At 52.7% G+C, this 13,319-nt stretch overlaps 1 protein-coding gene across 1 annotated transcript in view; it reads right to left on the minus strand.

Moving 5' to 3' along the window:
* Positions 1-13,319, minus strand: part of Col20a1 (collagen type XX alpha 1 chain) — a 34,253-nt gene that overhangs the window by 8,647 nt on the left and 12,287 nt on the right. The window contains exons 5-22 of the mRNA XM_087910898.1: positions 12,112-12,270; positions 11,497-11,616; positions 10,856-11,020; positions 9,993-10,145; positions 9,632-9,801; positions 9,092-9,221; positions 7,892-8,037; positions 7,688-7,811; positions 7,173-7,309; positions 6,523-6,652; positions 6,160-6,302; positions 5,833-5,965; positions 5,296-5,444; positions 5,000-5,129; positions 4,151-4,189; positions 2,766-2,904; positions 457-599; positions 67-176 (exon numbers count right to left, since the gene is read on the minus strand). Of these exons, the coding sequence (XP_087767024.1) occupies positions 67-176; positions 457-599; positions 2,766-2,904; positions 4,151-4,189; positions 5,000-5,129; positions 5,296-5,444; positions 5,833-5,965; positions 6,160-6,302; positions 6,523-6,652; positions 7,173-7,309; positions 7,688-7,811; positions 7,892-8,037; positions 9,092-9,221; positions 9,632-9,801; positions 9,993-10,145; positions 10,856-11,020; positions 11,497-11,616; positions 12,112-12,270 (2,420 nt within the window). The remainder of the gene's footprint in view (positions 1-66; positions 177-456; positions 600-2,765; positions 2,905-4,150; positions 4,190-4,999; positions 5,130-5,295; positions 5,445-5,832; positions 5,966-6,159; positions 6,303-6,522; positions 6,653-7,172; positions 7,310-7,687; positions 7,812-7,891; positions 8,038-9,091; positions 9,222-9,631; positions 9,802-9,992; positions 10,146-10,855; positions 11,021-11,496; positions 11,617-12,111; positions 12,271-13,319) is intronic.

The raw sequence follows: 13,319 nt of genomic DNA on the forward strand, positions 1-13,319 counted from the left end.
CACATTCAGGGAAGGCCAGGCCAGAGGGTCAGGGCCTGCAGGGGTCAGGCAGATGGTTCCCAGGACCTTGTGGAAGCTTCCGAAGAAAACCTTCTTTGCATCCTGCAGGTCAAAGGTGACCTCCTGCAAGGCTGCCCTGGGATCATGGTTGAAGTAAGTCAGAGACTTCCGGCCAGCTGCCAGGGAGGATAAGGAGCAGATGAGGTGGTAAGCTGAAGACGCTGGCAGTAACAGAACAAAGGGCTGACCCAAGGTCCAAGTACGGCCCCCATGATACAAAGACACGGTGATATCCAGGATATCTGCTCTGGCTGAAGATGGGCTTTCACGCCCAGTTCCCCAGGGAAACCCACAGCTTGGCCTGGGGGCTGGCATCCTTATTGCCATGAGATTAAGAGGATCAGCAAGACCCCCATCCCTCCCAGGTGCCAAGGGTGATATGGGGCCCACAGTCACCATCCAACAGAACCCCAACGAGGGGCTGGAAATCCTCGGCCATCATCTGCCACAGGGCAAAGGCTTCTCGGGGTGTCTCGGGGAGCAGGCGCACAAGGAAGACAATGGTGTACTCTGGTGGCAGAGCTGCTGGGTAGATATCACTGGAGAGACGGGATCGGAACAGATTTTAGAGGACTGAGCTCAGGTCTCCCTGTCTCGGTTTCTCTGTAAGGAACATGGGAGTGTAGCAGAGCAAGAAGTCCCAAGGCCCCTGGGCCAACAGACCCTCTACTCCCCCAAATCAGGTCACAGCTACAGTGGAGGTCACTGTGCAAGGGCTGCTGAGCCCCTTACACTCAGCGGCACTGTGGGTTAAAAGGGGCCTGACCAAGGAGACTCTAGCAGGAAGGTCCCTGAAACAGTCCTGGGACTCAAGAGCTGCTCCCACTGAGTATATACGCTGAGTTATCAGACCAATCAATGGAGAAATCCATGCCCATGCTGATCCAGGCTCTCTAAGGGCAGAATAAGGACAAAGAATGGAGTCTTGAGTCACTCAATAAGACTATTATTATCAGTCTGCAATCTTCCTTTTTAACATTTGTCTGCTCTTAGGATGAAAGCCAAGAGCCAGAGAAATACCACCTCAGTCATGATCCTATAGTTCTTTCTTCTTAGAGACAGAAACTCACAGCATAGCCAGGGCTGGCATTAGACTCACAGTGATCCTTTCTTGGCCCCCTGAGGTCTAGGATTCCAGGTGCTGCCACACACAGACTGACACTACAATTCTCTAAATAAATCACAAGGCCTCACAACTGCCTCCCTCAGGCAGCCTCTCCACTCCACCACAAGAAAGGATTCCTCTACTCCCAGCAGCTGTGTGAGCACTCTGAGGAAGCTAGTTAATAGTCCCGCCCTCTTTTGGAGTCCCAGGAAGGCAAATAGGTAGAAAGAGAATTCCAGGAAAAATCACTCATTTGAGGAGAGGAACGATTAAGAGAAATCACTACTGTGAATGTGGGCATAATGGATAGGAAGGCTATTGAGATGCCCAGGGAAGGAAGATCATAAGGTACTGGAGTGTGGGTATACAGAGGACAAGGGCCGACCATCACCAGCAACGGTTTTACAACAACAAAATAATAAATGTTGGAGGAGATCGCTATTTACCCTTATCTGACTACTAACTAATTCATGCAGCTATAGAAAAAGATGGTGTTCCTGGTGGGTCTCAGCTGAGTGGACAGGAAGGACATCTCCAACCCTTCTTCTGCTTGACCAGGAGGCTTCTGCATCAACCTGCCCAAAGTTTCTAGCAGTTCTTATGGAGGAACTTGAACAAGGAGAAGACCCCCAGCTTGCTGCCTGCACCTGGACCCCAAACTGCTGTGGAAGCCCATGGGGCCATGCTCTGTCTACCCATGGCCCCCTTTCTTGTTCATGGGAGCATATGACGGTCAGAGCTTTCCAGCGCTCCTTGCATACCTCTGTGAGGCCTTATTTATACTTCCATTACATGCCCGGGTCTCAGTTCTTTCAGGGTGTGGGAAGCAAGCCTGCTGCTCAATCACACTGTGCATCCAAGTTCAGGTTAATGACTCATGCATAGGGTAAGCAGAAATTGGTGTCTCCTAGATAACAGGGACCTCATGTGCCTTCTCATGACTTCTTGGAAAGCACCCACTTCTCACAAACCAAGGGTAGTAGTAGATTTGCCCATCAGGATACAAAGCAGAGGGAACAGTGCCATGGCTTATATGCAGAATTTTCTGAATGTGAATGATCCCTGAGCTACATATGGAAAAGGCCCAGGCATGGCTTCAAGTCATGCTGGGCACGGAGCCTACTCCCATACACAAGGCTTCATCAATCTGTCAAATGAGAATTTCTGGAGTATATAGGGCTGAAGCCAACCAGTCTATGGTTTGCTGACATGGTGTCAGAGGCTAGTCAGTTATGGGCCAGGGTCACGGCAGAGCCACAAAGTATGTGGCAGGCTATGTTAACTCTTCCTACCCCATTTTGTACAACCTCTTCTCACTCTCTTTTTTTCTTTTCTTTTCTTTTTCTTTTGTTTGTTTGGTTTTTTTTGTTTTGTTTTTTTTTTTTTTTTTTTTTTTTTTTTTTTTTTTTTTTTTTTTGAGACAGGGTTTCTCTGTATAGCTTTGGAGCCTGTCCTGGCATTCACTCTGTAGACCAGGCTGGCCTCGAACTCACAGAGATCCACTTGCTTCTGCCTCTCGAGTGCTAGGATTAAAGGTGTGCACCAACATCGCCTGATGCACAACCTCTTCTTGTATTGCTGTTCCCTCAGACCCTCGCACCTGGCTCGCCGCATCAGCTGAGCATCCTTGAAGAGCGTGAAGGTGGGGGCTGCACCCAGGGCTGAGGGTTCCATGGCCACACCTCGAATAGAGGCATACTCCTTTGCCACGAGACCAAAGGCCACCATCAGGTCAAACCCTGGTGGAACAGGGAATGGAGCAATCAGGAAAGAGGGAGGGACAGGGGCAAAGATTCGACTTGGAGAGGGGTGTCAGGATGTCGAACAGAGGGCCTGAAAAGGTGGCCTGGGATGGGGTCACCAGAGTGAGAGGCTGGAGCAGGGTCTTGGAGATGGCCCTGGGACCAGCACTGCTCCACCCTCCAGAGGAAAATCTAGCCCCTTTCTAGCCAGGCTGACGTCTATCCCTGCTCCCCTTCCTCAATTCCAGTTCTGACAGTGGGGAAATTGCTCACCCAAATGCTCCAGCTTGGAAAGACATATACAGGACACAGTGGAACCCCTGACACTCAGAGCCAGCCATCCGCCTCATACACCTACCAAGCAGTACCCACACTCTGCCCCAAACCAGCTCCAAGTTTGTTCCCTTTAAGGAAGACCTTGATGAATTCCCCTCTAACCAGCGTAGAAGTTTCAAGCAGCCCCTTTTGTACCTTGGAGCCTGAGGACTCTTTAGGGTCCAGACCCCAGCTATAAGCTGAGCTGGCATACAAGTCACTGGGGTGATTAGTGTCATGGTGGATCCTCCAAGTACCAGCTCCTTTTATTGGCACAAATCAGAGAGTGAAATCACATAGGGATTTGGTGTTTAACTGTGCACCACCAGACTCAAGGGTGCAGAGGCCCAGCCTTTCCAAGGCCCATTTTAAGGAAGCAGCTGAGCCTGCCCATCTGTCCCCTGGCCCTGCATTCCATGGGTCCTTCCATCCATGGATCTCACCACTCACCATCCCTGCCAGCTTCAGGGCAGTGGAAGCCCCAGGCAGACTCTCTTGCTGGGATTCAGGTGAGATACAATTTTCATATCACAAAGCCTATCTGTCCCTCAGTACTTTTAAGGCCCTCCCTTGCTGAATGGAATCCCCTGACAGGCCTCATGTCAAGCTTCTTCTCTCTACCCTCTTGCATGGTCCTTATGAGGATTCCAGGCTTGGCATGACTTACCTGGATGCCTGGCAGCAGGGAGCCACCTAGGGCCCAAGTGGAGCTAGCCAGCTCTGCCTCTGCCCTGCACATGCCCATACTAACTTTGGATGAAGCAAAAGCAACACTTCCCCGACAGCCTTGTGTGCTACCTGAAAAGGTAGAGGATCAACCCTGTGGTTGATCCTGGATCATGAATGCTCTGCCCCAACCTTGGAAGAGTCAAGTAAAGCAGAGGAGGCAAACAACAGGGCACAGATGACAGAGACATACAGGACCTACCTGAAAGGGAACTGTCCGAGTTCAGGGCTGGGCAGGCTGCTGGGAGGATATGGAGGGTCCGGTGAGTCACACCAAAGCTAGTCCAACTACCAAAAGAACCACTTCGTGGGCAATTTCAGGCCTCTGGTGAGCACGGCTGGACCTGCACACGCGCCACTTCCCTCCCTTTGCAATGCCCACCCTGCTGCTCCATCCCTCCCTGCCTACCCTGTGCACCCAGGGCCAAAGCCAAGGTTCCACTGGGGACCGTACACAAAAAGTTATGGGCCCAAAGTGAACCCCAGGCACCAGAGGGTAGGGCCAGGGAGATGGCTGGGTACAGCAACTAGCACAGGCCTGGAGGAGGAGATACAGGCTGACTCTGAAGCCAGATACAAGGCAGATGAAGCCACAGCCAGTGTTCCAGTCACAGTGGTCATCCACTGAGCATTGAGGAACCAATTATCATAGGCATTTGGGCTATGACTGGATAATCCAAGATGGGATATTATAGCTGGGGCAGTGAGCTTCGTAGACTTTGAAGGCCCTATGCCCTGAGCAGCTGTGGTTCTCAGATGATTCCTCACAGCTGAGCCTGGCCTTGTGTGTTGGAGGATACCAGGCCACCAGAGACCTGACTATGTCCTGGGTAGAACTACTTATTTTGGGCGCCCCACTCTCCGTGTTGGGCCTGGGAGCTCACTGGCTCTAGGGTGCACTGGCTTCTGAGTGAGCTATGAGGTCTCACTGAGTGAGATCTGGCCCAGTCTGGGATCTGACCAAATCTGAGGTCTGACAGTGTCTAGCTGGACCTCAAGTCTGGCATGGGTTTGAGGTTTAGAAGGAGTCGCAGTCTTGGTGCCTACCAACCTGTGCGGTAGGTGGCAGACACTGCCGTACTCTCTCCTGCTCCATAGACGGCTGAGACCAGGACCCTGTACTTGGTGGCAGACAGCAGGTCAGGAAGTACAACGTGGCTCCTGGTGCCTGGCACAGAGATCTGTTGGGGAGGAGGCCTCTGAGCCTTGCCTCTTAGGTTGCCTTCTCCTTCCAAGGCTGTACTCCCTCTGTCCATCTTTCCCTCTATAAAGAAGCTGCTACCCTCAATCGATAGGTAAAACCAGCACCTAAATCCCTGGGTGGCTCCCTGCTCTTTATAGACTCACGGATTTCTCTGGTCCAGAGCCTGAGGCCGGTGCATAGTTGAGCCGGTAATGTAGGACATGGCCACTTGGTGGTGTCCAGCTGACCTGCAGGCTGTTGGGGGTCTCTGAGGACAAGACCAGGCTGGATGGGGGGTTCCTGCTTGCTGCAGCTGCACAGTAGCACAGACAGTGTGGAATTCAAGGCTCTCCAGAATGGAAGTACCCACAACCAGAAGGCCAGCCAGCCAGTCCTGCATCATTACCTTGTGCTCTGCCCTGCCCAACCCTAACAATGCCCCCTCTTGGGTCCCCCGATATCCCTAGAAGGTCTTACACAGAGACTATGTCACTCATGCTGGGGAGTTTGGACCTCAGCCACCTCAAGAGCCTGTACCCTTTATGGGCTCGGATTCAATGGTCCAGCCCACGGTCTCAGGAACTCAGGGAGTCTGTTTGCCAGTGGAAGTATGAGGTCCTGGGCATGTGGATCCAGGGGTCTGGGTCCCCTCTGTGCTACTCTTGTCCCAAGCCCATCTGAGCTGAGGAAAGGCCACCTACTGGGGATGTAGCGGAGGGACACAGGGTCGCTGCGAGTGCCGTCCCTGTAGTAGGCAAGGATGGTGATCTCATACTCCACATGACTCATCAGGCCAGGTAAGGTGGCTGTGTCAAGGGTCCCTGGGACAGAGATCTAAAGACAGGAGAGTCCAGGGGTCTGCTTGGATCATAGGGAACCTCCCCTCAAGAGGCAGGATCACAGGCTATGGCAGACAGATAATCCAAGATACAGGACTTGAATGGACACAGAGTCTAAGTCTCGCATGGTTTTGGGAACTGGAGCCATAGGAATTTCTCTGAAAGGTCTTCTGCTCCCTGTTTCCTTACCTCATGGGCTTTCCCCTCTCCCAAGGGCATCCACTTGATCTGATAAACAAGTACACCAGACAAGGCAGCAGCCACCCATGACAGCTTGACTGCATCTCCTGGGAGCTCCACCACAGACAGCTGAATAGGGCTGGGAGCCTTCTCTGGAAGATGGGGGTAGAAATGAAGTGTAGGGTGCTGACCTAAGGGTCCATTATACTGAGGAGTGTCCCTGGCCCCTCGTCTCTTGGCAGACCTTCCATCACTGTACAGACATTTGTATCCACCTGGCCTAGTACAGCCAGCCAGACACCCAACATAGGCCCTTCAGCAGGACATAAGGACACAGTCCAGCTCCTCCCAGCCTTGATGTCACTGACTCACTTGTGGTCACATGGCCGGTCAGCATGGAGGAGCCACCCCCGAAGTAAAAACAGGTGACTCGGACGGTGTACTTGGTAGAGGAAGAAAGGGGGCCCAGGGTGGCTGAGGTAGCATTCCCAGGAACCTGAGTCTGTGGGAGGTAAACAGGCAGACCAGTCAGGCACATGAGCTCCTGACAGGATGGGGACCTAGGCTCAGGATCTACAGCCAAGGCTAGCCTATGACTCTCAAAATAAGATCCCCAGAATGTTCCCTTAGTGGAGACTCCTTTCCCTGTCTCACCTTTGAACCCCACAAGCCATTCTGCCTTTCAGTCTGACCTGGCCACAGTCTCAGCATGACATCACTAGGCATGCATGTATGTGTGTGTGCCCTTGCTTCAGGTCTTCCCCAATTCCTGCCAGACACAGGAATTGCCAGACACAGCCCCTTTGAGGACTGGGACATAATCAATACTGTGTCCCTTGCACCATCTCAAAGGTTATGTAAAAGGAAGATAAACAGATAGGGACTGAGGTGTCCATGGGGAAGAAGAATATGAGGGGTGAGCCTAAGAATACGAGGCTACCAGGGCTTGTGGGAATGCCAAATCTACCTAAGATTCTGAGTCCCCCAGGATGCCCTCAGGACTTTTGGGCCCTTGATCTTACCTGTCCAGAGTGGCTGCCATCACTAGAGACATAGCTGACCTTGACCAGGCGCACGGGCCTCTGGGCTTCCCAGGACACACAGGCTGAGTTGTAGTTCACATCTGAGAAACTCAGGGGTCTTGGGGGCCCCAGGGCAGCTGCAGAGCATAACAGGGCCTCAGGAGCTGGCATTCCTACGCTTGGGACTGGGAAAAGGGTGGGATGTTCTGGGACTGAGGAGCATATGGGGCATCCGGAGTTATGTGGTCTCCTACCCTGGAGGGAGCTAAAAAAACAGAGAAGGGAGCAGGGCGGCGATGGTGCACACCTTTGACCCCAGCGCTCGGGAGGCAGAGGCAGGTGGATCTCTGTGAGTTCGAAACCAGCCTGGTCTACAAGAGTTAGTTCCAGGAGGGGCTCCAAAGCCACAGAGAAACCCTGTCTCAAAAAAACAAAAACAACAAAACAAACAAACAAATAAAAAACCAGAGCAGGGTATCTGCTATGTGGACGTGTGACCTGGGAAAGATACTCACTAGTCCTGGCACTGATGCTCCGGACCTCACTGGCCTCTGGTCCCCGAAGGCTCTGCACTGAAACCTCATAGTCATGGCCCGGCTCCAGGCCTTCCAGCAGTACCTCAGGCTGTCCCACGTGTACCTGGCAGGGACATGGCAACACATGTCTCAGCACCAAGCCCCGCCATCTGTCCCACCTTTCTCCCTTTTCCCACCTCTCACCTCTCTCCTTTGCTTCTCCCCAGGGTAGAAAGTCGGCAAGTACCGCACCAAGTATTGAGTGGCCCCATCAGAGGGCTGCCAAGTGAGGTGGAGGGTTCTGGGTGTTGCTGAAGCCAGGGTCAGTGCCCCAGGTGGAGGCAGGGGTGCTGAGGGGGGATGACCATCCCATCAGGGTAATCTTAGGAGTGTGGCACATGCAGAACTCATAAACATGAACAAAGAAACCCTTTTCCCAATGATTAGACTTTCAATAGGTAGGGATGTATAGATGGGCACAGTTAGGTAGACATCCACCAATCAGAGCACTTGTCTCAACTGTCAGTGGGCTGTGGTTTTCAGCTCACAGTTCTGGGGGAGCCAGATAATCCTGTTGGCCTAAAGCAATTTGCTACAAAGGTAGTGAGTGATGTAACCTCCAGGTTGAAAGAGCCTCTCTCTCTCTCCCTCCCTCCCTCCCTCCCTCCTTCTTCTCTCTCTCTCTCTCTCTCTCTCTCTCTCTCTCTCACACACACACACACACACACACACACACACACACAGTACATGAAGCCATCTCTGTGAATGACTAGAAGATGCAGATCTAGAGACAGACAGCAGAGTCGAGGTTGCCAGGACTGGGTGAAGAAAAACCAGGGGTGCCAATGAAATGATCTATGGTGGCCTTGGTGTAAATAGCCTTGAATATACTGTGCTTTTTTGTTTATTCATATTTCTGTCTTTTGAGACACAGTTTCTGTTTGTATCCCTAGCTGTCCTGGAACTCATTATGTAGACCATAATGAACTTAGAGATCCATCCACCTGTCTCTGCCCCTCTAGTTCTGGAAATCCAGGTGTGTGCTACCACACCTGGAAATGTCCTGAATATACTAACAGCCATCAATTGCACCCTGTACGTGGGCAAGTGTGAGTTCTATCTCAGTGCAGTTGTTAGCCAGAAATCATGGTGGGTCCATCAACAGCTGAGAGCTAGTGTCCTCAACATGTGCTATGCTTGCTAGACAGGATGGGAGGCTTAGGACACCTTAAGCAGCAGTAGTAAGGAATGATGCATGACACCACTGCTTTTACAAGAGGATACCAAGGTCAGAGAGGCTTGGAATGGTGGCTCGTGGGAACCCTCTAGACCCAGAGCTGCCTGTAGTTATGCCCTGACAGTGTAGTCCCAAAGGGGCAGGACTAGATGAAGGTCGCCCTCTACCTGTGGTTGCCCAGCCTTGCAGGCTCTTGCCAAAACCACTCTCATAGACGGGAAACACAGATACCAGGTATTCTGTGTTGGAGGTCAGGTTTCGAAGCTCCGTGGATGAGACAGGCCCCTCCACCACCACCTGGGCAGAAAAATCCCATCAACAGGGTGTACTTGGGGGACATGGTCCCATCATCCTGAAACATACGGTCCCCACACAGAGCAGAGCAGCACCGGGTAACCATGAAGACAGGCGAGACAGTGGAACAATCCATTTGTCTATCGGTGTGTCATCAAAACCACATCTGGGTGTCTTCAGTCACTGCTTAGCACTCCCCACTCTGGCTTGGTCTGGTTGGGTACCTCTTATATAGCTACCCACTCCCAAGTCCACCCCCTTGGCTTCCCTGTCTCATGTGGACTTAGTGAGCTGGAAACCCTCATTCTAGTGCCCACCCACAGCTCAGCAGAGCCCACCTGAGCCAGGCTGGCAGAGTCCTGTCAGCGGCCCAAGCTCCCAAGGAGAGGTTGAACCAGGGGACCCCCTCTTACCTCCTTGGGGGCACCACCCCTAGAAGGCTGCCACACAATTAGATACTTAAGGGGTGGGTATGAGGCCGGAGTCCAAGACAGGTGGACACTGGATGAGGTGACGTGGGTGAGGACAAGTCTGGTGGGCATGGGGAGGGGATCCAGGGCCAGAGTAGCTGCAGCTGATTTGTCTGTGGGGAAAGGTAGTTAGGGAGCAAGCAAGCGCATCTATTTGCTCCCCCTGGTGGCCATGTGCAGGAGGGATAGGAAGATTCTCCCAACATAGCCCAAGGACAGACATCCCCCTGTACAGGCCATGAAAACTGGCCAGGTGTAGCCTCAGTCTCCCTATCCCTTGGTCACTGTGGGACTGGATTCTTACCTGAGCCCCTGCCCTGAATTTTTTGGCAAACGAGGCGGCTGAGCAGAGCAGCTAAGGTGGCCAGCTGAGGGAAGTCCAGCACATTGTGGACAGTGATGTCCAGTGGCTGGGAGGCCAGGAGCTTCAGTTCAGCCTCATCGGCGTTCTTCACACCTGCTTTGGGGAAGCATATGCCAACAGGTGGCCAACAGAGTGTGCCACTCTGAGATTCTCATCCTGTTTACACACAGTACCATTGGGGAGAGACCTGCTAGAGTTCCCAACATACCATAGGGCACACACTGAAGCCAAATGTCCTAGATCCCATGGGATCTCAATGGGACATAGGAATGAGCCAGGGGAGCCAGAATGCTTAATTCTGGAAGCTCTGGGAAGTGGGCCAGACTATGTGGATGCTGGTGACAGGTGTCCATAAAAGTGGGGACTCTTGGGTAGAGAGGGCTCCTAGAGCAACCCCCTACATTTGAAGTTTCCTTCCCCATCAAACACAGGGTAGTGAGTGTGGTTGGTGCCCAGAGAGCACCAGGAACAATCCTTGCTTGGGGAGCAGACGGAGAAGGTAGGAGAACTGTCAGATGCAAGGACAGCTGCCAGGCAGGGAACCCGCTTGAAGGCTACCTGCAGTGTGAGCTGAAGGGCTGAAAGGAGTTAGGGGAGTGTCACAACAAAGTGGGCAGGGACAGATATTGCAGATGCTGCTGCAAGGTGCAGGTCTTGCCCTCTGGCCTCTATGGATGAGGAAGCTTCAGGTCACCCAATTATTCAGCGGAGGTGGTGAAGCCCGAATACAGATGTGTCTGTGACCCAGAGCCCACCCAGCCATGAGCATTCTAACCTAGGGCCTGGGCACTGTGCAGGCTCACCCACAACAAAGACATCAATGTCCTGATCCTTAAGAATCCGGGCAGCTGTGCGCACATCATCCTGGGATTTGCCATCCGTCACCAGAATCAACACCTTGGCTGCCTCTGGACGGGCACCTGCTGCTGGCTTCAGGTTCTGCCCCAGTACATGGGTCAGGGCGAGGCCTTAGGAACATCAGGGACAGAGTGACAGGCAACCACTCCCTCCTCAGGTGCCTTCTCAAAAACAGCTGCTCCCACATTTGATCCCAGGCTCTCTGTTCACGCGTCTTGTCCGTCCTGCCTTGCCAGACTAAAGACACCGGGGATCAGGGAGAGTGCCTGCTCTGGAAGGTACCCAAGGCCCAGCAAGGCCATGCCTATGTCTTCTAAGAAGCCACCTGTGAGACTGAGAGTCCAGCTGAGTGGAATCCTGACAGAAGCTGCCTATGATCAGCGTAGACACTCATCTCAACAAGGTGCCCAAAGTTCCACACTTTTGCCGAAGGTTGAGGTGGGTGGTGCAGGTGGAGTTTGCTCTCTAAAGTGTGAAGTGGGCTCAGCACCTGCCCATCACACAAATGTGCAGGGGTGAAAGGGGAGTAAAGGGAGGTTGGCCAAGGGGCTTCATAATAACCAAAATCTCGAGGCCCAGGACTCACCTGTGAATGTGTTTCCTCCCCTGTAATGAAGGCTGTGCACTGCTGCCAGCACCTGCTCCTTGGTGTGGAAGGAGTTCAGGTCCCACTCCGTCTGGGGATCCCCACTGTACTGAGTCAGACCTGGGGGTGGACTCTGGTTGCTGAGGGTGTTTTGATTTGTTTTTGGTTTCTTTCTTTATCTGCAGCCCCAGGGGAAGTGTGCTAGGCAATATTGTACTTCTGCACCCTCAATGCCAGGAGTATTTTGAGGACCATGTCTACAAAGTTGTCTGCTCTGGGCACAGCCATTGGTGGTTTCACTTCCAGGAAAAGACACATTTTCAGGGTCCAAGGCTCTCCTAGGGGTATCATCAGAGGGACTGACTGGGAGTTAGTCATTCCTGCAGACTATAACAGCAGCCCTGGTTCACCGGGAAAGTGAAGCAGTCACATGACCCAATCCAGACCAAGTAGGCTTCCATCAGCCAGGTTTCTCAACTCTCTTCACAGGCTGCTGGACTTTGGGAGGCTATAGCATTCCCTATCCAGTTATGAGGGCAGCTGCCAGCCTTCTTCTGGTGAGGGCTTAAGAGGTCCAATCTCCCCCAATGGCAAGATAAAGGAGGTGGTACCCACCTACTTGGACCTTATCTGGTCCTATTTCAAAAGGCGTGATGATGCTGGCCAGGAAGTCTTTGACCTGCTGGAAGTGACTGTGGCCGATGCTCCAGGATCCGTCCACCAGGAAGATTATATCGGTAGGAGTTAGGGGCGTACAGTGGAACTGGGGGTCAGCTGGGGCAGGTAAGAATGGGTGAGGTATTGGGTGAAGCTTATGGCCTCCCCAGGACACCTGAGGTATTGTAGACCTGACTGAAGTCCTCAAAATACCCTTCCCTGAGATCTTGGGGGTCGGGGTTTCCAAGGACTTTGTGTCCCCCTAGATTTAGAAAAGCCCTCATGCATCCTAGTTTGGGGTTCCAACTCCTCTAAGTCCCCTCAAAGAGGGCTGATCACAGTCTCAGGTCTAGGGGTCACCTCTGCCTTCCAAGGCCCCTGGCAACACTAATGTCTGAACCTGACAATTTAGTCCCTGGGCTGAGCAGGCTCCAGCACCCACATTTCCAGGCCTGGCTGCCTGTAGGTGGCCACCAGTCATGGGTGGGGGTGCTAGCACCACAGACAGTCCAAACTGGGTAAATTGACAGGAAGACCAGGCAGGGCAGTAGCAATCAGGAACTACTTCTGTGACCTCATAATCATCCTAGAGTTCTTTTTAGATAACATGCTCTCTGGGGCCCCTGATAATTTGATACAGATTGCTCCTGGCAGGTCTCATGAGATTTCTAAACAAAGCCAGGTAGACGATTCCTCTGTGGTTTCTGAAGCTCAGTCTAAAGGTGGAGGCACAGGCATGTCTGTAAGACCCTCAATAGTGGGGTAAACACTGTAGTAGAAGACCCGATTCATAACAACGTAACGGGGCATAGGGCCTGACATGAGGGAGTAATGCCCAAATCTAAGCACAGAAGTCTTCCCACGGTTCTGTGTCTGGTGAAGAAGGCAGTGTGCTCCTGATGTGAGGGGGACAGGCGAGGACCCCACAGAACACAGCAGTCACCTTACCTAGCTTCTCTCCCTTTCCCACAGAGTCTGCAATGTGGCTCTGCCTCTCCAGGTCTGTGGTTGGCTGAGCGGGGTCCTGCACACCAAAGCCCTGCTTGAGTTTCCTCTGATCCTTATTGGCCACTGCTGGAGGCAAGGGGTACATCTGGTACCATGCACTTCCCAGACCTAAGCGAGGGCTCTGGGGCAAAGACTACGTGGCCCCTGCACCTGAGATT

Source organism: Myodes glareolus, chromosome 10 (assembly GCF_982192425.1).
Source record: "Myodes glareolus chromosome 10, mMyoGla1.1, whole genome shotgun sequence".
NCBI lineage: Eukaryota > Metazoa > Chordata > Mammalia > Rodentia > Cricetidae > Myodes > Myodes glareolus.